The sequence below is a fragment of the Neopsephotus bourkii genome, unplaced genomic scaffold (genome assembly GCF_033783945.1).
Source record: "Neopsephotus bourkii isolate Nb327-2 ecotype Australia unplaced genomic scaffold, CSIRO-AGI_Nbou_v1 NB_673, whole genome shotgun sequence".
In the NCBI taxonomy this organism is placed as follows: Eukaryota; Metazoa; Chordata; class Aves; order Psittaciformes; family Psittacidae; genus Neopsephotus; species Neopsephotus bourkii.
In genome coordinates this window covers 1,243,133-1,264,673 of record NW_026901172.1, presented here as the reverse complement: position 1 = coordinate 1,264,673, position 21,541 = coordinate 1,243,133, and the positions used below count along the sequence as shown (strand labels likewise).

Sequence of the window (21,541 nt, the reverse complement as noted above, 5' to 3'; positions counted from 1 at the left end):
TTCACAGCCAGTGAATGCATTTTATTTCTCATTCCAAGTTAAAATGTGCACTTTAAATGATAAAAGTGTATTTTTGACATGGACGGTACAGTGAGAAGACATTACCCTCATCACAAATAGCTGGAGATTCGCTCTGCCTGCTGTTCCCGGTTTATATGACTCCAGATCAGAAGCTGTTCATGATGGAGCGATACTCTCTCTGATGCTCCACCAGTCTCAAAAATACTTCATATTTCTTGTCGTAAAATCTGTAGAAGAAAGTTAATTTCAACAGAGCCCGAGGTTTTAAGTTTTAAAACCCCTGTATTATACATATTTACGTCCATCGCGTAGCATCAAAGCAGCTTTGACGCTTTCAAAATTACAACTTTTACTGGGATCAGAGTCTTACCAAAGTGCAGCATCCACCCAAACGAGTGATTGGGAGTTATAATTACACCTTTCTTTCACCCCAAAGCCATCTTTGATTTCCAGGCACTTTTTACCTCCAGCGCCCTCCGCTGTGGGAGCAGGGGAACAGTGCGACCTCGCTGCTCTCCTGCCCGTTTACATCGCCCGGAGAGCCCCGGGGCTCACGGGCCCCATCCTTCCGCCCCCCCCATCCCCGCTTGCTGGAGCGCCCATTGCTGTCGGAGCCCGCTCCCCAGGGCCGCCCGCCGCCGCCAGAGGGTGCCCGCGCCCCACCGTGTGCAGCCGTGGGCGCAGCGGCCCCGCAGCGCCTAGGACACCGGGCACTGGGACCCGAGTCCTCCAGGACTCCTGCAGTCCCTCGGAGGGGCAGGGGTGAAGCTGCGCAAAGCTCCAAGTGCCGCCGGGGCCCGCAGTCGCAGCCGCTCAAAGCTCCCGCCGCCCCGGCACCGCTCCTCGCATCCCTGCAGTTGCGGGCTGCAGCTCGCTTGCTCAGGAAAGCCGTGGCGGGCAGAGACTTAGGGGCAGCCCAGAGCCCACTGATAGCAAATTACAGCCTTCACCTGGGTGCAAGCGTGGTAATCTGTGGGACTACAAGGAATCTGGAGCAGGACTTTTCCCAGGGGCATATGGGGACAGGACAAGGGGGAAAGGGTTTAAACTGACAGAGGAGAGAATGAAATGAGACATTAGGCAGAAGCTCTTCCCTGTGAGGGTGTTGAGGCGCTGGCACAGGGTGCCCAGAGAAGCTGGGGCTGCCCCATCCCTGGCAGTGCTCAAGGCCAGGTTGGACACAGGGGCTTGGAGCAAGCTGCTCCAGTGGAAGGTGCCCCTGCCTGTGTCAGGGGGTTGGAATTGGATGAGCTTTAAGGTCCTTTTCAACCCAAACCAGTCAGATTCCATGGTAATCCTTCAAAAATGGGGGTGATAACTACTACTGCATCCAGTCAGGGCTATAAAGAGACAGGCCTTAACTTCACACGCCATAAATCCTCACAGAGGACCCCACAAAAGTCAGGATTACCTTTTATGCTCATGGTTGGGCTGCACAACTCTCCCAACTTTCCCCATTTTCGCCATGGCCTCCTAGTAAAAGACAAACATAAAGTGGTAAAGCCTGGTTTGATTTAAAATACTTTTTGACAAGAACAAGATGTTTCAAAACCAATCAGAACATTACTGATGTATTTTGTTTCGGCTGAACAGGCCAGATGGCATAAAATATGTTCAATCCCATTATATAGTAGTCATGAGAACAAAGTACTGCAGACCCCTCAGTAAACCAAAATCTGTTTCTCTTTCTTACTGGGAGTCCGATGCAGAACAGACTTATCTTTTGTTATTTACACAAACCAAAGGAAATGTTTGACAACGCATCCCCGGAGGGAAGATTTCTCAAATAAAATGATACTGTACATGAGATCCCTTGATCATATTCATGAAGTATCAATTCCCTGCAGCCAGAGAGGCTCAGATGCGCTCCAGAGGCTAAAGCTGATTTGCAAAGTTCTGTTATGGAGCCCACAGCTACCCTCACATTCCAGTATAAAAGGTGTAGGAGACTGACTTTGATCCTACTCTGCTTTTGGCCAAAGCCAAGTCAGACAAAGGGATGCAGCAGAATTCCCTGCAGAAGGAGTCTCTGGGATAGATTCACATGTGGAAGGGAGAGGATGGAATTATTTAGTTCCTTTCCTGATCCCTGTGAGGTTCTGATTTTCTGTACATTCTCCTGAGCAATCCCGCTGGAATGAAACAAGAAGCATTAAAGCAATACCTTTCAGATGGAACAGGGCTAAACATAAAAGATCAGGATTCAACCAGTGTCTGACTAAATCTCAGTCTATGTCATTTCTATGCAGCACCCTAAATCTATTTCCATGTTCCTGCCCAAAGCACAGCACTGGGAGCATACTGGAATGAACCTAGAGATCAGTCAGCCTGCGCTGCTGCTGGAAGCCACCTAATCAACTTCTATGGCTAGATCTCTAAAAGGGTTGGATGATTTTATAGGCTGGAATACCTGCTGTAGTAAAATCTTTGCTTGCCACTAATCCAGCATTTTACAGCTGAGGATCCAGAACTTTACAGCATTGCTGAGCAATGTAAGTGCAGTTCTACCAGCCCAGGAGGCTCTGAGGATAAACAAGGTGACCAGCAGACCTTACATCTTCTGGTTTCCCATTTCCCCTGTGTTAAAGAAGCAAGATCATGACCTAAATGCCAGGAGGTAAGAGGGCTCCCATGAAGCCAGCCACTTCTCCTATGCACAGCCATGTCTACTCAGGCAGGGATGTCACCCATGTACCAGAGCAGCAGGCAGCCCCAGCTCTGCCTGCCTGAACCTGCAGTGCTACCCGCGTGTTCTGGGTGCATTTGCCTTATCCTTCAGCATCAACACATCTTATACTGCCAGTCCACATGTGCAACTAGAATGTGGAACACTTTTTAAATGTGGAGCAAATACTTTTCACATGTGGAACACCTACTTTCTACATTTGTCAGCTTCAGGGGTTAATTCTGGATGAAATCATGGCTCCACCAAAGCAAAAAGGACTGCCAGTGATGGTGCAGTCAGGGTTTTACTCTGCCAGGCCTTCCAGTAAAACAGCAGGGAGCATTTCTGTGCACTCCTATGCCCATACTCTTTTGTATGTGCAGAAGTTGCTTGTACTTTGATTCCCTGAGAAACACCCTTGAAATAACACTTCCAGCGAGATAGGGTGTTCTTTTCTCCGGGGCATGTGAGCCTGCTGGCACCAAGACTCTGCACACCAGCCAGATTAAAGTACTGGCATGGAAAGGTTGATATCTTTCCCAGTAAGTGTAATGGGCATTTTATTCCCTGTTCTTTAACAGGGGACACTAGCTCAAGCATTGTTCCTGCTTACAATAGCCCATCTTTTACTTATCCTTTACAAGGCCAGCTGGATTTAGAGGCTACCCAAAAAAATGAATGAATACACAGAAAAAACCCAACTCAAAGACAATTCCTTCTGTTGCAATCAATACTGCTTTTCCAGATAGTGTTGCCTCTTAAAGAAGGCTTACGGCAGAGCCCCTTGAAGCCCTCTCACTAATGGAAAGAGTCACTTTGCTTTCTGCTCTCTGCTTTATATCCCCGTTTCAATTGCCCTGGAGATACTGCATGCAAATAAAACCAAGACATCTAAAGAGTCTCAGACAGATCCAGGTTTCCCCACATGTACAAAGAAACATGAAAGGGAGGAACAGACTTTGCCATTCACTCCTCCGTGCACATGCAGGACTGGCTGCTGCTGCCCTGTTTGGGCAGCACTAAGAGGACAGGACACAAACAGCACCGTTCTCAGGACATGTTCTGCTTCTGCCACAAGTGCTCGACACACTCATGTTCTGCTTTACTGTGGGGCCTCTCACCACTTCCAGTGCTGACAAACGCATTACTGCCTCTTTGGGAGATCAGCCAGCCTTTTGAGATAAGCCTATCTTCAGACGGGTTTTATTTTTATCCTGTTATTCATCTAACTCCAGGTCTCCTCAGGCTGGTTCGAGAGAGAACAGACCCCAGTGCCGAGGCCACCAGATGTGGAAGGTGTGAGGGCAGCCTGGCTCAGCTCTGCCATCCCGCCAACCGCTGCAGCCCCAACCCTGGCTCAGGGTCCTGCCTGCACATCCCCTTGCTCTCCACTTCTCCAACCACCTTGCTGGTGCTCCACACCACACAGGGCACATGTGACACACCAGCTTCCAGACCTAGTGCCTTGCAGCAGTACTGTTCAAAGGGTGAAGTCAGGTCTCCACAAGGTTGATGAAAGCCTCCTATGCTCCCTGTGAGATCTCCCCAAACCCAAAACCTCTGGCACAGAGATCTTATTTCCCTGCTGGGCAGCTGCCACTGCTCCCATGGGATCAGGAGCAGGAAAGGTAGAGAGATCCCTAAAGGAAAACTGCTCCCTCAAGGCCTCATCCAGACTAGGAAACCGGGCCTGGCTGCTGCTATCTTCTGCTGGCCTACCCATCTATCCACCTTGAGCTAAGGAAGCAGATGCCAAAGCAATCTTTCCAGTTTATCAGCTAAAAACATTCTTGTATCTTTAAATCCACTTGAAAATACATAGGCTTTTGAGGATCCAGAGCATTAATGTCTCACAGCAACCACCATGGCAATGTGGAATAACATGTGAAGAAAATACCCAGCCAGCAATTTTCAACAACTCACTCATTCTAGGTTGCTCCAAATGCCCTAAATGAATTCCCTCTCTTAATTTGCTTTTCAGCTCTGTGTTTTTGTGTTGTTTAAAGTCAGTTTGGTCATTGTTAGCTTGAACAAAAACTTTACTCCCGGAGGAGAGTCTTTTCAACAATTTTCTGGGGACAAAGAGGAACAGAACATTGAAAATATGAATTTATAATGAAACAGGAAACAAAGGAACATTAGAATCACAGAACTGAATCAGATCAACCTTGTGCGCTGTTCTCTCTCCAACAAAGCCTTAAATATAGCAAAGTGATAATACTGCTGTTCAGAAATAGTTTGTTTGAGGGTTGACATCCAAATCCATAATTCCAGTCCCCAAGAATTTCACAATCTTAATTTGAATGACGCTCTATCATCTTCTTTGTTTGCCAGTCTAGACTGTACAATGAATACAGTGACTTAAACACAATGAATTCTCTCTTAAAACAAAATATTTTGTAAAATTGCTTTTTAATCATTTCTTTTCTCTCTTTCCATAAAGGCTACGCTATAAATAAACCCTGAAAGTTCGCATTTGATCATCGTTTCTAAAGGCTGGGCAAGAGGCAAGTGAAGGGTTTACACAGAAGAAAAGAGAGGCACTGTGGAGCAGAAATAAAGGGATGCATTCATGATTTCTAACCTTTTGTTAGAGTGTCAAAGCTCAGACAGATACAAGCCAGTAAACACTCCGCTTACCATGGAGAGAGTCAGTCAAACGGGGTTACCCTGACCGGGACAAGGAACCCAGGCCCAGGGAACCAAATTCTCCAGGACCCACCAGGATTGCAGAACAAGGTGCCATTTTGCTGCTGGAAGGGTGACCCAGCTGGGGAGGTGAGTAGCCATTCCAGTTCACTTGGTGCTGGTGCCTGAGTTCTACTCTTCAGTATGATCTGGGGCAGGGGATACATTTAAGACACCAGGGCAGCTTCAAAGACAGTAGATGTCCCAGAGGAAACCCTATCTGGAACTCAGAGAAAAACCTGTCTCCTAGGAAGATCCTACTTTAACACAGCATGTGAAAGCTGGACATTTCAACCATTCTCACTTTAATTATGGAAAAGGTTTTTAACACTGTGTGGCAGCCACCGTGCAGCAAGTTGTTCTTTCACACCAGGAAAAGCATGTCAGCGTGGCATCAGGAGCCCTCAGAAAGTGCTTACAAGGGTTCCTTCCCTTTAGACTGGGAGACCAGTCTTCTCCAATTCCCTACTCAATGGGGTCCTGTAAGATCTGTCTCAGAGCAGTAGCACAATCCTGCTCATTCCACAAGAGAAGCCCATCTCTCTTGCACTACAAGGGGAGCCAAGGAAGATCAGCCCACTTGTGAAGAGTCCTAAGTCTGCTTTTCAGTAGTGACTCCAGGACTTCTGTGGCTGATTATTACTGAAAATTAATGGGATGTAGGTCCTTAAAAGCACACATCAAATAAATCAGATTTAGGGATGTCAGCCTTGGCTAAGGAAGTCAAGTAACAAAATCCCATTGAAATGAATGAGCTGGGAACATCACTTCCCTTAAGAATTTGGGCTTTTGCTTTATTTAGGTACTTCTAAAATTGTATATGAAGTTAAATGGATGAGGCGTTTGAGCATAAATGCAATTTCCCAGCTGTTTTCTCCCCACATAGTATTTTGATAATCCCCCAAAATGTTTGGACTTTTACCTAACAGTTACTAACAGTGAAAACAACCATATATCATCTCAAATTTTACTGTACCATTTCAGCGGCTGAAAGCATTTGGCCTGCACATACAAAAACACCCAGGAAAGCTCACCAGAATGCGTGAGTACATCATGCTCCAGTGACAGCAATGGCTACTTGGAGGAAGGATCCTTGGTCAATAAGAAAACCAAGAGGAAGACTCCAGTGCAAATGAAGTAAGCTTTCTCAGTCAACACCACTGGTTTATAGCTTGTTCAGTGACAGCCACTGCACCAAGAATGACTGGCCTATAAATGATGGGAAGGATGAAAAACAGCTGTGCTGTAAACCAGTTTGGATTGTAACTTACAACTAATTCAGGAGTCTCAGAACAAGCTGGAATGAGATGCTTGGCTTTACTCTTTTTCCTGAGTTGAAGTTGTTAATTCACCTCATCTTACTACTTCTGCAAAAAGAGGAAATTATATTGAGTTTTATTGTGCCAATATAAGCCACATGATCAAATGCTGCTATTCTTATGGCCAAACACAGTAAGAAATCCATACCAGCAAATGTGCTTCTTCACATGTTCCTGAGAATGACATGAGCATATGTGTGCAAGACCAGTCTCAACTTCTGAATGACACAGAGCTCTGAAACACCAATTTCACCTTCATTACCCAGAAAACACTACCCAGGTTCCCATTCAGGCTGGTGCTGACTCTCTAGTGGTTTATACAGCTTTGCTGTCACAGATCCAGCACCGGAAGAAAACTGTGTAAAAGCTGTCCCATTCACAACAGACTGAAATGTGGGAACATTCATCCCCACCAGATTGGTTCTGATTTGCAGAACTCAGCAGGTGGAAGTACCTTCAAATGAACATGGCTTTCTTCACGTTTCCAGGTCCTCATAGCAAATACCATAAATAATGTTACATGTAATAATTTCTCTGTCCTTCAACAGTGAAGAACCTCTCTGTCACTCATCTCTATTCCACACACACAGAAGCTGAGCCTAACAGAAGCTAACCCACATCATTTCAAGAAGTCCAGTCAGAGATGTATCTGGATTTGAGGGAAATAAATTCCTTGAAATGCTGATGCTCCAGAAATACTTATAAACTTTTCTAAGAACTGTAAGCAAGGCTGCTATTTTCTTATGTTTTTGCTTACTCAATAGCGTGGAAATGCAAAATTCACCTTATCTGTGCTTACAGGAGTGACATGAACATATTTATGTAACACAACCCTAGCAGAACATTACTTCTTAGTGGTATATGACTGCATGAATAAAGCATGTGATGGACCATATACCATATTTTCCTAGTCGTTTCTTTCCCCCCCTTAAATTTGTTTGAGTTATAGGGGCAGATCTTGGCAGCACGCACAAAGCCCCAGATCTGTAACTCAATTCTCTGTGGTATTCTGAATGGAGTGAGCCAAGTTTTAAAACACATTATGGATAAATATTAGAGCTGAACAAAAATTTCACACCTAAGACCAAAGTGTGAAAATTTGGCTTTCATTCGCTTAGTGAAAAGGTGGAAAACTTCACACAAGCTTGTATTTTCCTTTTGCTCTGTTCCAACATGGATTTCTGTGTTTGTATCAAACCTCAGAGTGTTTCTGACTGTCTGCGTCTGTAAGTGAGACTACAGAGAAGGAGGGAGAAGAGGACTGAAGGATGGAGGTTCAGCGAGCAGGACACCAGCTCAGGACTTGAGTTCAAATAAGTCTTTTGGGAAGAGTCACTGGCCTTCTGAATCTCACTATCCCTATGTACAAGAACAGCACTGGTTCATCTTGGAGGAATATTTTATACATTTGTTTGTTGAAGACTGCTATGGGTATCAGGCTGGTGGCTTAGAACCCTACAATGGCTTGGGTTGGAAATGACCTTAAAGCTCATCCAGTTCCAGCCCCCTGCCACGAGCAGGGACACCTTCCACTACAGCAGGTTGCTCAAACTCTGCCCCTAAACCATGCAGCTTCAGCTGACAGAGGCCAACTGAATGGATCCTTAGTACTGAGACAAGGCAGTTTTCTGGTTCAAGCACTGATTCAGGATCCAGAAAGTTTGCAACAGATTCCCTGAGTGATGTGGGACACATAATTTCCTCTTCTAATTGTCAGTTACCTCTCTTTGAAACAGGCTGTACCCACTGTTTTCCCCTGGTTGGTTTGGCTCGGACACGGAGGTTGCAAACTCCATGTTTGTCCCTAATTTTGTATTGTGGATGGTACACAGAGCTCTCAGTCCTGCACAGCCCTTCACACCTCATTGAAGTACGTATTGCTTGACCTGTCCTGTACAACAGGAGCATGGTCTTCACTCCTTAGTGTCAGAGACAGGAGCAAAGGTAACAGCAGAGACAAGTGCAGATAAGGCCACAGTACTACTTCTACCTCCAAGCACCTTCTTTTACTCTGCTTCAGTGAGCAGACTGAGTGTCAGACAGGCCGTAGCTCACTGTCACACAGAGCTTGTGCTTCAGCCAGGCAGACAAAGCCATAAGAGGAGCAGCAGTGGCAATGCAGCTGCTGTGAAGGGTGGTGTGTCGCCCCAGCCATGATTCTCATTACTTATTCTGCAGACCAAATTTAGACTGGGATGAGGGTCAGCTATGATTGCCACATCATCTATCAGCTGGAAACTATGTTTGGGTCTAAGGTCCAGCCACACTGCTACTAAATATAAGTTGGTTTGTTGTTGATTTGACTCCGCACTCCCCTGAGTTGCCTTTTACTATCAAATAATTAAGCAGTTTGCTTTGTGAGGGTTCCATTGCTGGCACCTCGCAGTGCCCAAAGCTGCTTGGATGCAAACTTGACAGCTTAGCAGGGGTTTCAGTTTACCTGGGCAATGGAAAGAGCCCAAGCGTTTAGCTCCTGTTTCAGTCTCACAGATTGCTGGCACTGGGTGCCATGAATCAACAGTCTGTGGGCAACATCTAAGCAGTCTGCACCAGAGCTGGGGCACGGGTTAGCAGCACTCACCCTCATAAGAGCTTGTATGGCTTATTCATGTGTCCACAGTGTCTGTGTGTGAAGAATTGAGATAGCTTTAACATGGCCAGCACAGACACTGATAAGATGCAATCACAATAGCACAGTGATCTGCCCAGCTGGCAGATTCCTTGCCAAAGGAGAAGCACCCTGACTACCCACCAGCTAACACCAACAGTACATTTCCCTCACCCCCTTCTGAGGTGGAATAAATTTGCTAACCAGGCACAGCATCACTGTGACAATAGACTGAGAAGGTTTGTCCATATAAACCACATGAAAATCACAGAATCCCATACTGGTTTGGGCTGAAAAGGACCTTAAAGCTCATCCACTTTCAACCCCCTGCCACAGGCAGGGACATCTTCTGATAGACCAGGTTGCTCCAAGCCCCGTCCAACCTGGCCCTGAACACTTCTAAGGATTTTAACCCACGCTTCAGGCTTGCAAATGTTATGCTGACAGGCAGCTCTATTTAATGGAAAGCAAGCTCACCTGGGAGTCAAGAGAGCAGATGTGATGCAGGGCACTGCATTACTATGAGCTAAATCAGCACTCTTCCTACTCACTGCTGCTGGTGATGGATAAACTAAGCCTGGGAGCACTGCTCCTCTGCACAACCTGAGTAAGTTATTGTGCTTCTCTTGCTCCTTTCTTACCTTCTGCTTACAGTATCTGTCCTAATGCTTCTCCCATCAATTTCAGGTGGTAAAACCTTTGGGGCAGGCAGGGCAGGTGTGTGATTCCACACTGACTTGCACAACAGAAGAAATGAGGTGGACAGAAAGCAGAATTTGGACAGGGGAAGGTAAGCAAGAGAAGCTGTAGAACAAGCATCCGCACAGGATATCCTGACACTGGGCTGTGTACTCAACACAATATTTAGTTGAACTGCCCCAGTTCCTTTAAGGTGCAAAACTCAGATTTATTCAGCTGATCTCTTTCCATGTTCCTGCTGAACATGCATGAATGAACATAGAGCTTTCCTTGCATTTAGCCATTGAGCTCAAACTTTTATTTGCCATCTGGCAATGGACTGGGGGGGGTTAATTGGGGGAAGGGGATAGGAAAGGGGCTTTTCCCCCCCTCCTTTTTTTTTCCTTTTTGCATCTGTATTTGCTTTATGAGCTATGGCCAAGGCATCATTTACACATGGGGACGGGGATTGGGTTTTCTCAATTCTTTCCATATGTTCACTTCTGCTGTCAAAACATTTTTCAGATCTAATTAATCTGCACACGTCTCTCTGTTCATTTCCCCACTCGGGGGGTTAAGCATTTTGGGGGGTATCTAGCTGGGATCCTGTTATAACAGCAACTTCTGCCTGCACTTTGCTTTAGGGCTACTCCACCAAGAAAATGAATCTACTTGCAGCACTTCACTCTTCTCCGTCTCATTATTCTTCCCCTATTTCCAACACTGGCTAAGATTTCCCTTTTTCCCTCATCCTTCACATATATTCTTTGCCATGCTCCAGTATCTACCTGGGGCTAATGAGGGAAATCCCTGCTGTGAGTTTTGATTTGGGATTATTTTTTATCAGTTAATCTGATGTGTGGTTTACTATAAAAAACCCAACCCTACACCTCAGAAATATGCTTACATTTTATCCAGTCTGGATTGCATTTGGGAAATTACCCTGGACAGGGGCTCAGAAAAAACAAGAGACCTTTAAAGAAAGAGTTCACTACTGTAAACTGGTGGAAGGTTCAGATGTCAAATCAGGAGGAAAACTGCATTAAAATATGGAGAGAGCTATTCTAGTAACCTTACAGACATCCTATCTCCAACAAAAGATTAAAATATCACTGAAAACTGGTATTTTATAGATACCCAAAGTGTGGTGGTCAGAGAGAAAAACCTAGAAGAAATGAGACATCTAAGAGGTTAAAGCTGGACTGAGTAGCCATTTCTCCATGTGAAGCACAGTACAGAGAAGAGAGCTGTGTGTGTCAAAAGGCATCTGGTGTCCTTGTTCTGACTGCCACAAACAAGCAGATAGCATCCTTTTCTACACACTGTTCCAGAAAGGATCTTTCTTTCTCAAATTAGAGGCTGAAAGTGACTAAACTGAATGAGAGCTGAAGCAAGGCACTGTGGTCATTGCAGAGGGCTGGCCAAGATGACCTTTAAAGGTCCCTTCCAACTCAAACTATCCTATGATATGCTGATTCTATGACCAGCTGATGATACTGTCCTGTTTTGTTTAGGTCTGAAAAGCAGAGGCAGACAGGGATGAGGAGCTACAGCTCTCATTTGCTCTTCTGCCATTAAAACTGTCCCCTTACGAATTGACTGCTGTTCCTTAAAAGCAGTTTAAATACTGGATACTTATTGCTACAAAATTGTGGAAAGCCCTTGATTCCTTAAAAACCTGGGAAGCCTGCTCTGATAGATGGGTCAGCCAGTCTGTACCCAAAGGTGCTCAACCGGAACTATGGAATACCTGTAGACACAGAATCAGAGAGATTTATGTGAGGAAACTGTAACAGTCACTTCAGAATAGGTGTTCTGCTACCCTTGCTCCTAAAATGTTTGGCTTGTATCTCTTGAAGACCATTAGGAAATGGTAAATACAGTTTACTAGCATTAAAACCTCTCTGTAAATAGGAACCTCTCTATCTGCACAACCTCTCTGTGTATTGCAATTACAGGGTTATTACATAGAAAAACCTGTAGGCACCAACATACACAAACCCATTGGAAAGAAACTATTCTTGCTGGTGAGTGTCAAAAGTTACACTCCTCACTGTTCTAGTTATCTGTCCGGCCTGATATGTTTCTATACAAAACCAAACCCAAGGGCTATTAATGCCCACCTGCCCCAGAGCCATAGAAGAGCCTTTGATTACAGCAATACTATATAACCTCTCATAATGAGCAAATCTTAACCCAGCACTGCCAGCAGGAATTTTTCAAGGTACCCAAGGCATCTTTTTCCTTAGGAGATCTTCTAAGAAAGCATTTGTATTCATTTGGCAAACAGAAAAGGAGCACATTTTATAATTGACTGTGCCCAAAACAATAGCTGGTTCTGTCTGCAAACACCCCAGCCTGAATTCAAAGTGCAGTCAACATGTGAGTCAGTCAGCAAGCGGTAGCAGCCTTTGGCTGGCTCACAGCCCGAGATCTAACATAGCACAGTCCTGCCCCAAGGGTTATCTTCAGAGCTGCGATCTTGCAGAGAAGAGCACACAAGACACACTCCACCTTCCCACCTCCACGTTTTGGCTAGGTGGGAGGGTTGGTGAGCTTGTGTATAAGCTCTCCTTTTTATCTCCAGACAAACAAACTGAACCCCTCCAGAAGGTTGTTCTCACAACACCCAGCCAGTCGCCATCCCTACTTTGCTGTCCCATCTTATCACCCATTTTTTAAGAAGCCCCCAGTGATCTGCACCTTATGGCTCCTATTTCCAAGCAAACCTTGCCCCTTCACTCCAATGAGAAATGTCTGACACACTGCTCCTGAAGTGACTGGGGGGGAAAGCTCTTTCCAAGCACAACTTCAGTGAGTGTAAGGAGGGCAGTCGGATACATCGACTCCCAGATTTTCATCTTGGAAAAGTCACACAAGCCTTCAGCACCTCAGTTTCACATATATTTCATGGGAACCCATAACAACACTAGATTAGCATCACTTAGGGAAAACTAGCCAACGTAGGACCCGACTGAAGGAAAAACACTTTGTGCTTCACAACTCAGCTGATCCTATGAACTGAGCCGATTCCTGCTGCTGAGGATCTGTCCTTTTATTTAAAGACAGCAAGCTGAGAGAAGAGATGAATAGCAGAGACTCAAATGGCTCATGGAGCTTTTCACTTGTAGGTCACCAATCAGAACCTCGGCGAGGTCAGCGTTTGCGAGTTCTCGTGGCATGCAAGCTTTTTATAGTGTCCTTTGCAAAGGGGATTTATTGGTTTCAGATTAATTTCTATTGCATGCAGTTTTCACACCATGAAACCCTCCATTGTTACAGCTCACTCCCCCTTAACCCTTTGCAAAGCTACATAAGAGAAACTGCTACCACCACCTGAACAGCTCGCCTCTTAAATTTATACTTGAAGAAGTGTTCTAACTGTGAACTGAGCCTGGGTGACCTCAAAGAGCCTTTCCTAGCCTTGGGTAGAGGCACAGCCATGAGAGGAAAGTTGTACTGCAGCTGTACATACTGTTCCTTGCTCATGCATAAATTGGGAAAGGCAAAGCCCAGCTCTGCGGGCTTGTTCTTTACTCCCCACAGGGACCCTGCAGCCCTCGCTGGGTCTGCTCATGGAGAAAGATAAGTGTGTGTGCTGGCAGCAGCACAGGCCTATTCTTTGCAGAAAGTACTTTCTGAAAGGAAAAACAAAACAGAAGAAGCAAAAATGAACAACTCTATCATTATCCAATGTGTTGAGATCTCAGCAGAGATCATTTCAAAGATCCATATTGTTTACAGCAGCTGATGAGTCTAACAAGTGCTGAAGCTGTGCTCTCGCTCAAAGTGCTAACATATTTACAGTTTCAATCCTGTCCTTAGCACTTATCTGTCATTTCAAGATGAATGCTCCTTTTGTACCAGCTAATTACTTGCACGAATACTCCCCTAGCTCCAAATCCCAGATTTGTTTCGCTTTTCCATTAGCAGCAATTTTCTACTTTGGAAATTGCTTAATATGGCAAATCCGAAACAAAAAAGCTGGGTTTTGCTCAAAGGTATTTCTTTGCCTGTGACAAGTCTAGAATGGGAGGAGGGGAGTTAACTTATCTGATTAAAGTCTTATTTTTACCATACAACTTTTCTAAGCACACTTACCCATTGTTCTGCTCTGGTGTGGTTATTGGTATTAGAATAATTTGTGAAGATCTACATAAACCCAGGCTGGATTAGCAAGAGATCCAACTAATTTCTTATGCTCCACAATCTTTATTCTCCCTATTTAATACAATCCTCTCTATATAATACATCAAAAATGTGGTAGGGTCCTATCCTTCCCCCTCCTCTTTCAACAAACAGTAGGACCATGTGCAACTGGGAAGCTGTCAGTCATTTCATTTTTACAGGAGTAGAAGGAATGTGGCCATTGGACAACTCAGTAACTCAATTTGAAAAAATACAACCCAGACATGCAAGGAAAAGGATACACTTCTATCCAGGAGGCCTTATCCTGTGGAATGTTTTACATTACAGTCATCGGGTTACTGACCTGTCACAAACCACTTTCAGATGCAAATCACAGAATGCTCAGCAATGCAAGGCGCATCTGTTGTTCCTGCTAATTCCGATCCCACTGCAGTCAAAAAAGCAGAACATCTGATTTTCAGTAGTCTCCAGCAAGTCCTACAACTCCAGTTTAGAATGCTCCATACATGAGCAAAAAGAGTGCCCAGTCTCTCAGTTGTGTTAGATACAGTGTTAGATGTCTGCAGCTACAAGCCTGTGAATGAAAACACTGATCCTGAATTAGCCTCTGTTGTTCCTAAGGGATTGCCAATACAAACCGTGAGTGAATTTGTGCTTTAAGGGATGTGGTCTCCTATTCCAGCCCAAATATTTTCTAAACACAGGAATTCTGCGTATGAAAGTGTATTTCATTGTAACTGTATAACACAAGCTTTAAAAGTGATGAATGCTGTAAATATTAAACATTGATGTAAACTTCAGAGCTGTAGTCATGTCATACTGCACAGGCCAGCTTTCATATTATATACATGGCAATGCAAATTACCACACATCATAAACTGGCTTCAGTTCTAAAGTCAGATGTTGTTTTTTCCCATTCAGAAGTCAGAAGACATTCCAGTTATGTGCAACTGAGTTGTCAGTCTGCTGGCCTTTCCACTCTGACTTATTTTAGTCCACCAGAGCAACACCATAGGCATCAGCAGAGATTTTTCTTGCACTTTGCGTTCTATCTCCTTTACCATAACATTAAAAGCAGCCTCTGAGGTACTCAGACATCACTAGATCTGCTTCACAAACCAGCTGGATGAAGAACAAAGTTAAACAACTTGCCCAAAGTCACAGACAGAGGCAGCGGCAAAGCTGGGAATAAACTCCTGTGCTCTGACTCTTGGGTTAGGTAACATACCCTGTTTTCTCAATGCAAAATTCTGCTTTTATTTATACCAAAGTAAACTCAGAAGAACTCCATACTACAGCAGTTTATGTTAGATTTGAACCAGTACTGCTGATGACAGAGTGTGTCCCATTACCAGGCTGCTAATAAGAACTACATTGGCAAATAAGGCTTTTTTCCCCCTCTATCACTAAGAAATACTACACTACATTTTATGTGGTATGTTTGATCTGTAAAGCCAGGCAATCCAGCTCTTATCTCAAGAACATTAAACAAGCCTGCAGATTTGAGGTGCCTAACAGTTCTGGACATTCCTATCTGTTCATACTTGAGAAGTTACAATAGGAACAGGCATGCTGCTAAACAAAGAAAAGCCCTTCTTCCTTAACCCTTACTGCTAATGCTACAGGAAAAATACAGCGTGCATGGGTGGAAGAGGTGCAAAACTCCCTCCAAGCCTAAATCCTGCTGCTGTGCTGCAGATATAAGGTAGTATCTATCCAGAGTAGGTTTTCCTCCTTTCTGAAGTCACACTCTAAACAACCGCAAATGCCATCATTGGGAGAAATGGAGGCGTTACAAAACATAGCCAAAAATGTGGATGAGAGGATAAGCAGGCAGAGAAGTTCAAAGGCAGCAAAATGAAAGCTCCTGTGAAAAGGATCTCGTGTAATTAGCCACTAGAGGGAACACAAGTCCTGCTGCTTCATTAAGGTGCAGTCACTTCTAACAGTGGGGTGCTGACCACCTTCCCTGCAAGCTCTGGAGTGAGACAAAGCTTTCCTGACCTTTGTGTTTCACTTTCCTCTTTCAGGTCTGTATAGGCCTTGGCACAAGCAGTAACCAAGACTCGAAGAATGCATACACCTTTCCTATCTTCTAGCTACAATTAACTAGTTTTGGACCAGAAGTATTTAAGTAAAACCCTGGGTGCAGAAAGAAGGAGATGAAGGAAAGGGAGAGGACCAAGAAAAGAGAAATGGCAAAAGAGGTAAGGCTGTGTTTTTCAGGAGCATACACTTTGGTGTTGGCTTTTTTGAAGTAGGAGGGAAGAACCACTACATACAGCTCTAATGCACCATGTGAGAAAGGTGGAGGGGGCGATGCTCTGCTGGTATTATTGGACTGAGTTAGTGGTTGGGAGGGATGGCAAGAGACCTGCTTGAGAAAGATGAATGAAGCAAACAGGAAAATCACCTGCCAGGCCACTTTATCTCTGCTGCTGCTGAGGACACAGACCTACTCAACAGCATGGCTAGGGCTGAATCACAGACAAACAATCTTTTCTGTTACCATAAAAATGACAAATAAGTAATAGTTACAGCCTGTAAACACAAGACTCAAATTAAATAGAGTTCTAAGTGGTGCACTGTAACTGGAAGCAGGATCTTACTCCTATTAGAGCCAGCTCAGCCTAAAGAGTATCAGATGTTACTCAGGCCTTAGAAGGCCTGAGACATAAACTATGTATCTAAGAGAAAAAGAAGTCAAATGACTCATGACAGAGTTTGTTCTAATATAAATGACTTCTTCGGGCTCTTTGCTCTTAAAGGCTTGCCATTTTCAGATCCTGAACAGCCAACCTAGGCAGCTGGCTTCCTTAGCCAGTGTCCTTCATTTTGTGTATAAAACAGTGGCATTTACAAACTCACATTCCTCTGGCTGAGGAAGGGCAGTTTATTTTAGCACTGTGATCAGTGCCATCATAAATCTTTCCTCTTCCAGCCCAAGAACACCGGCACAGCCCCATCAGTGCTGTACCCATAAAACCAGAGGATGCACCTCAATGGTTTCCTGAAGTTTTATAAGCCTTGAGAGTGGACCTGAGGGATCAGCACTGACTGAGACACCAGCCACCCCTTCCTCTTTGGTTATTGTTATGTAGGACACAGGTAAGGAACTGAGACATGGAAAGATTAGGGAAAGAGAGAGGAAAAAATGAAGGGGAAGGGGAAAGGTAAGAAGGAAGGGCAAAAGGAAGGGAAGAAGGAAGGGAACAATAGGAAAATCAACAGATGAGAAATGAAGTGGAAAACCAAACCAAAACAAACAAGAGAGGCACAAACAATAAGGTGGCAAGAATACAAGAGGAAAGAATAAACAGCAGCAGAGTGGGATTAGGGAGAGGGAAATGGTGGGCATACTGGGGATCTAGTGCCAAAAAAGAAAAGCCCCATTCTCCTCCACACCTTTCTTCTTTGTTATGTTTCCTTTATTCACTTCCCGTGCCTGGTTATCCTCTGGGATAAGTGCAACTTCCATGTCCAGAAAGCTGAAAGTTTGGCATTTTGTGTCTTATGGCAAGTGTGCTGGCTATCCAGTGCTTCCCCAGGGGCAATGTTACACAAAGCAAATGGAAAGCAAAGCTTGCTTAGTCTGCCTTTCATGCAATGCAAGAATCATCCCTTAGATGGGACTATTGCAAAATTAAACAACCTTACAGCCACAACCAGTAAATAATGAGTAATGTGCTTGTATACACAAAGCTTTTATACCAACCAGTCAAAGAAAGTGAGGATAGCTCATCACAAGAAGACCCCATTTATCAGAAGAGCTTCAAACAGCTTAGCATCTTTAGGGCCATTACTCATCTCTTTCACCTAAGCTAAGTGCCAGCTTCCAACATAGAGGCTAACACGTGTCCAGTTTATCTGCTGTAAGGCACTTAAGCACTGCTTCCCTCAGCCTAGGGTAAAGATAGTGCTAAAGACTCAGTGCCTAAACTACTTGACAGAAATGAGTGATTTTGTGACAAGAGATAGGAAGACATTAGTTTAGGAAAATTAGGCAAAAACTGAGCCTTACCAGACATTCTGAAAGCAAAGAGCTCTGATACGTGGCTACTAGCCTCAGCAATATTTTGCTGAATATGTCCAAGGTGCTTAACTCAGTTCTGAGCTGTCAAGGCTCACCAAAGAAGGAACCTTCCAAATGCAACACATTATCATCCTCCACCCCACGGTTTTGGGAAGAGAGGTTGGGTTGGGTGACAGTACAGCCCTCTCCATGTATTACTGACATGCAGATACTCTTTAAGAGTTAAAAACTGCTGATTAGAAGTTGGTTTATTTTCCAGAGTGTTTTCCCTTGGAGGGTCCCCTGTGCTTCCAAAAGCTCCAAAAGAGGTGCCATGGTTAGATTGAACCACCCCTCAGTCTGCTTAGCAAGGAGTGCATTGCTACATCACTTTACTCCATCCCTTGACAAAACAATGTGCTCCCATCAGCGCTTCCAGGCCCACACTCCTCCCTAAGATTTCTACCTGGTAAAGGACTATCTGGAAGGTGTGCAGAAACCAGCAACACAGAGCAGGTGCTCACACAAACAGGCCCCACATGGGTCAAAATGTATTCGTGTACTGAAGGCTAGTAATGCTCCAGGGAAAGCAGTCCCTAGGAGTGCTACACATTACGTACATCCCTATAAGTTATTCTTAGCTGAAAACTGCACTTGTGAAAGCAGACAATCTAACTCAGTTGTGCTGCTTTTACGTCTACAAGGCACAGCAAGATACGGGCACAGCGGTTCTCATTATTTGTGGTGTACTGGTGTTTTTCAGTCCTCATCTGGAGGAGTATCTTTGTACAAAAATTTGCAGCTTCTGCTTTTCCATGCCCACTTGGTGGTTTGCCTTTCCTCAAAAGTGACAATTATGGGCTTGCTAATCATTATGTGGACACTTGTCCCAATAAAACCAGAACACAGGCATGACGCGATTTCATGTGGATTCTCTGTGCATGTCACTGTCCAATTTCTAGCACCAAACTGTGCCTCAGAAATGTTTAAGCACTGCGGGTGTGAAAAGTTGCTTGAAAACAAGACAGCAAAGCAGGGGTGGGAAAGGTTGTTATACATCTGCATTTAAGAAGCCAGGGAAACAAGAACCTATGGCTTAGCTGAACAAAGAAAGGAGAATGAGAGTTGGAAGTTGGATGCTGAGGATGAGGATTGCCAGTATGCTAATAAAACAAATAAAGGTTACAGGATATCCCCTCTACTATTTCAGATCCATGATTACATGAACAGAATAAAGAAAAATGTCTTTACTGTTAACCCCAATAAAATGAAATGTATTGAAAACACCCAGACAGCAAACACAAGTCTTGTTAAACTATACAGATAGGGCAAATTTTGAGAAGCAAACCCCTCTTAGACCTCTTTAGGAGAAAGGGCAACACAATATATGAAGTTATAAAACTTCTTCAACTATAGGGTGGCAAAAGTATGTTCTAGTGGTGGGAACTACTGGCATCAAATCCCACAACGAAGTGATCTTAATGTCCTTGAAAAAATTAATGTGGAAAACCCTCCAGCATTTCAGACAGCTAATGCTGCGACTCTACATGCTTGTGCTCTGCCACAGAACAGTCTGATCCTCTGGGCTGACATCGCAAGAGTGCAAATCCCAGATGGAAAATTAATCTCACAATGTAGCCAGATTGAGTTTCCAATTCTCCAGTGCATAACTTGAAGGTTGCTCTGCTCAGCTGCTGAAGAGGTGAGGGCAGAGAAACTTTAACTTACGTGACATCCCGAACATCATTTAAGCAAGACACGCTCTGAAGAGGACCTTACTGGCTCCTGACAGTCACAAAGGATCCACGGTATTCAGCTTTGTACTCATCCTTCCGATAAAATATTGCTATCACTTTTTTCCCTGCTTAAACGGCCTGGACAGAAGGGGAGTCTCAAGGTCCAAATGACTTCAGCTATGTCTCTGAGTTTGTGGGTAAAATCTGTCCTTAAAATAGAAAGGCGATGGATCACAGTACATCTTAAAGAAAGTATCCATCTATTATGAAGACACATTTATGGTTTGCTCATATTTATGGTTTTCCTCAAGAACAGACAGGGCCAGCAAGCTAGAAAAGCTGTAAAGCTGTGATATTATTAAACTGATCTTATTCTTAGTCTGCTTGAAAAGAACAAAACAAACTAATTGTACCTCTCCTCAGACAAACCCCATTGTGGTCATTTCATGGCTGGTTACAAGAATCTGCAGCAGCACAACCTGAACTATTCTAGGCTGCGTATTTCTCCTGTTTGCCAGGTCTTGGCCTTACCGACAGATGAGAAGAATACCATTGGTTTAGTAAGAGTCTCGACTTTGCAGATTAACAAAACACTTAAATCTTCTTCTTTGCCAACATCAGCTGATGTGAGTTTATTAAAAGCTAAAAGACGTGACAATATACGTGTTTAAGCCTACAGACAGAGGAGATTATATTTATATACATATGGTTGCTTCTAACCGGGTAATCAGGTGTGTGCACGCAAGACAGAGAACTCAGGTGAGGTCAGTGGAGCTCTGCCAATGTGCAAAGCCAGCTACACCTTCAGCATAAAGACAGAGGATTAAATAGATCTCTTTCATCGTTTCAGCAGCTGAGAGGTCTTCATTACCTCTTCAGTCCAGCCTTGTAAATGTGAAAAATAAGTCATAAAATCTTTAGCACCACTCTCAGACAGAAATAATAAACTGGAAAGCCACATTGATATCCCAAGACACAGTGCCCTGTCTCTTTCCACTGATGTCCAAATAAAAGGCCATGTTTCATTCCATTTCATTAGTGTGGTATTTCCTTAAACCACCTACTTTTCTAAAAGTAAAATGGCCACATCTCTAAGTACTGGATTTCTGAGATTATAATAATAATGCCTCCAACATTAGTACTTCTGTGCCAAATACTCAGCTATTATAAATGGGGAGTTCTGTTATGGCCAATCTATTACACTGAGTTGCTGCAGCTGCCTTTCCTTGTCATTAAAGAGTTACTGAGAAATTCCAAATCTGAACATTTGTGGACTGGATGACATTTAAAATGGAGCATGCTAAGTTTCCACAAAAGGCCAGCACTTAACAAAAGACACCGCCTTTGTATCCTATTACCTACAGCATCCTCGACTGGTTTCTGAATGGGTAATAATATGACCCAATTGCAAGAGCTCTAATAGCCTTTATCATTTCAAGATGTGTCATCTACCAGTGAGCTGTGTGTCAGATTCCTGTTTGGGCTCGGATCCAGTAAAGTACTTCAGCACATGGGCAGTCCTGCTTATCTTCAGCTGAGCTCCTTGCCTACTTGAAAGTGAGATGATGTACCTAAGTGCTTGATCGGATCAGGGCACTGGAGTAAACCGGTGTCACTCCTCTGAAATCCTGGAGCAATGCTGATTTACATTAACTGAGAATTCTG

General features: G+C 44.1%; 1 protein-coding gene across 17 annotated transcripts in view; it reads right to left on the bottom strand.

Moving 5' to 3' along the window:
- FGGY (FGGY carbohydrate kinase domain containing) overlaps nucleotides 1-21,541 on the bottom strand; it is a 325,223-nt gene continuing 303,682 nt past the window's right edge. For 15 of the 17 annotated variants that reach the window (XM_061353407.1, XM_061353412.1, XM_061353410.1 and 12 more), the window contains 2 exons: nucleotides 1,433-1,494; nucleotides 1-248 (listed from right to left, as the gene is read on the bottom strand). In XM_061353407.1, coding sequence (XP_061209391.1) covers nucleotides 167-248; nucleotides 1,433-1,494 — 144 coding nt within the window. In that variant the 3' untranslated portion in view covers nucleotides 1-166. Of the gene's footprint in view, nucleotides 249-875; nucleotides 972-1,259; nucleotides 1,495-1,975; nucleotides 2,154-21,541 lie in introns of those variants that run through there. The other 2 variants (XM_061353416.1, XR_009725433.1) reach the window with 2 other exon arrangements.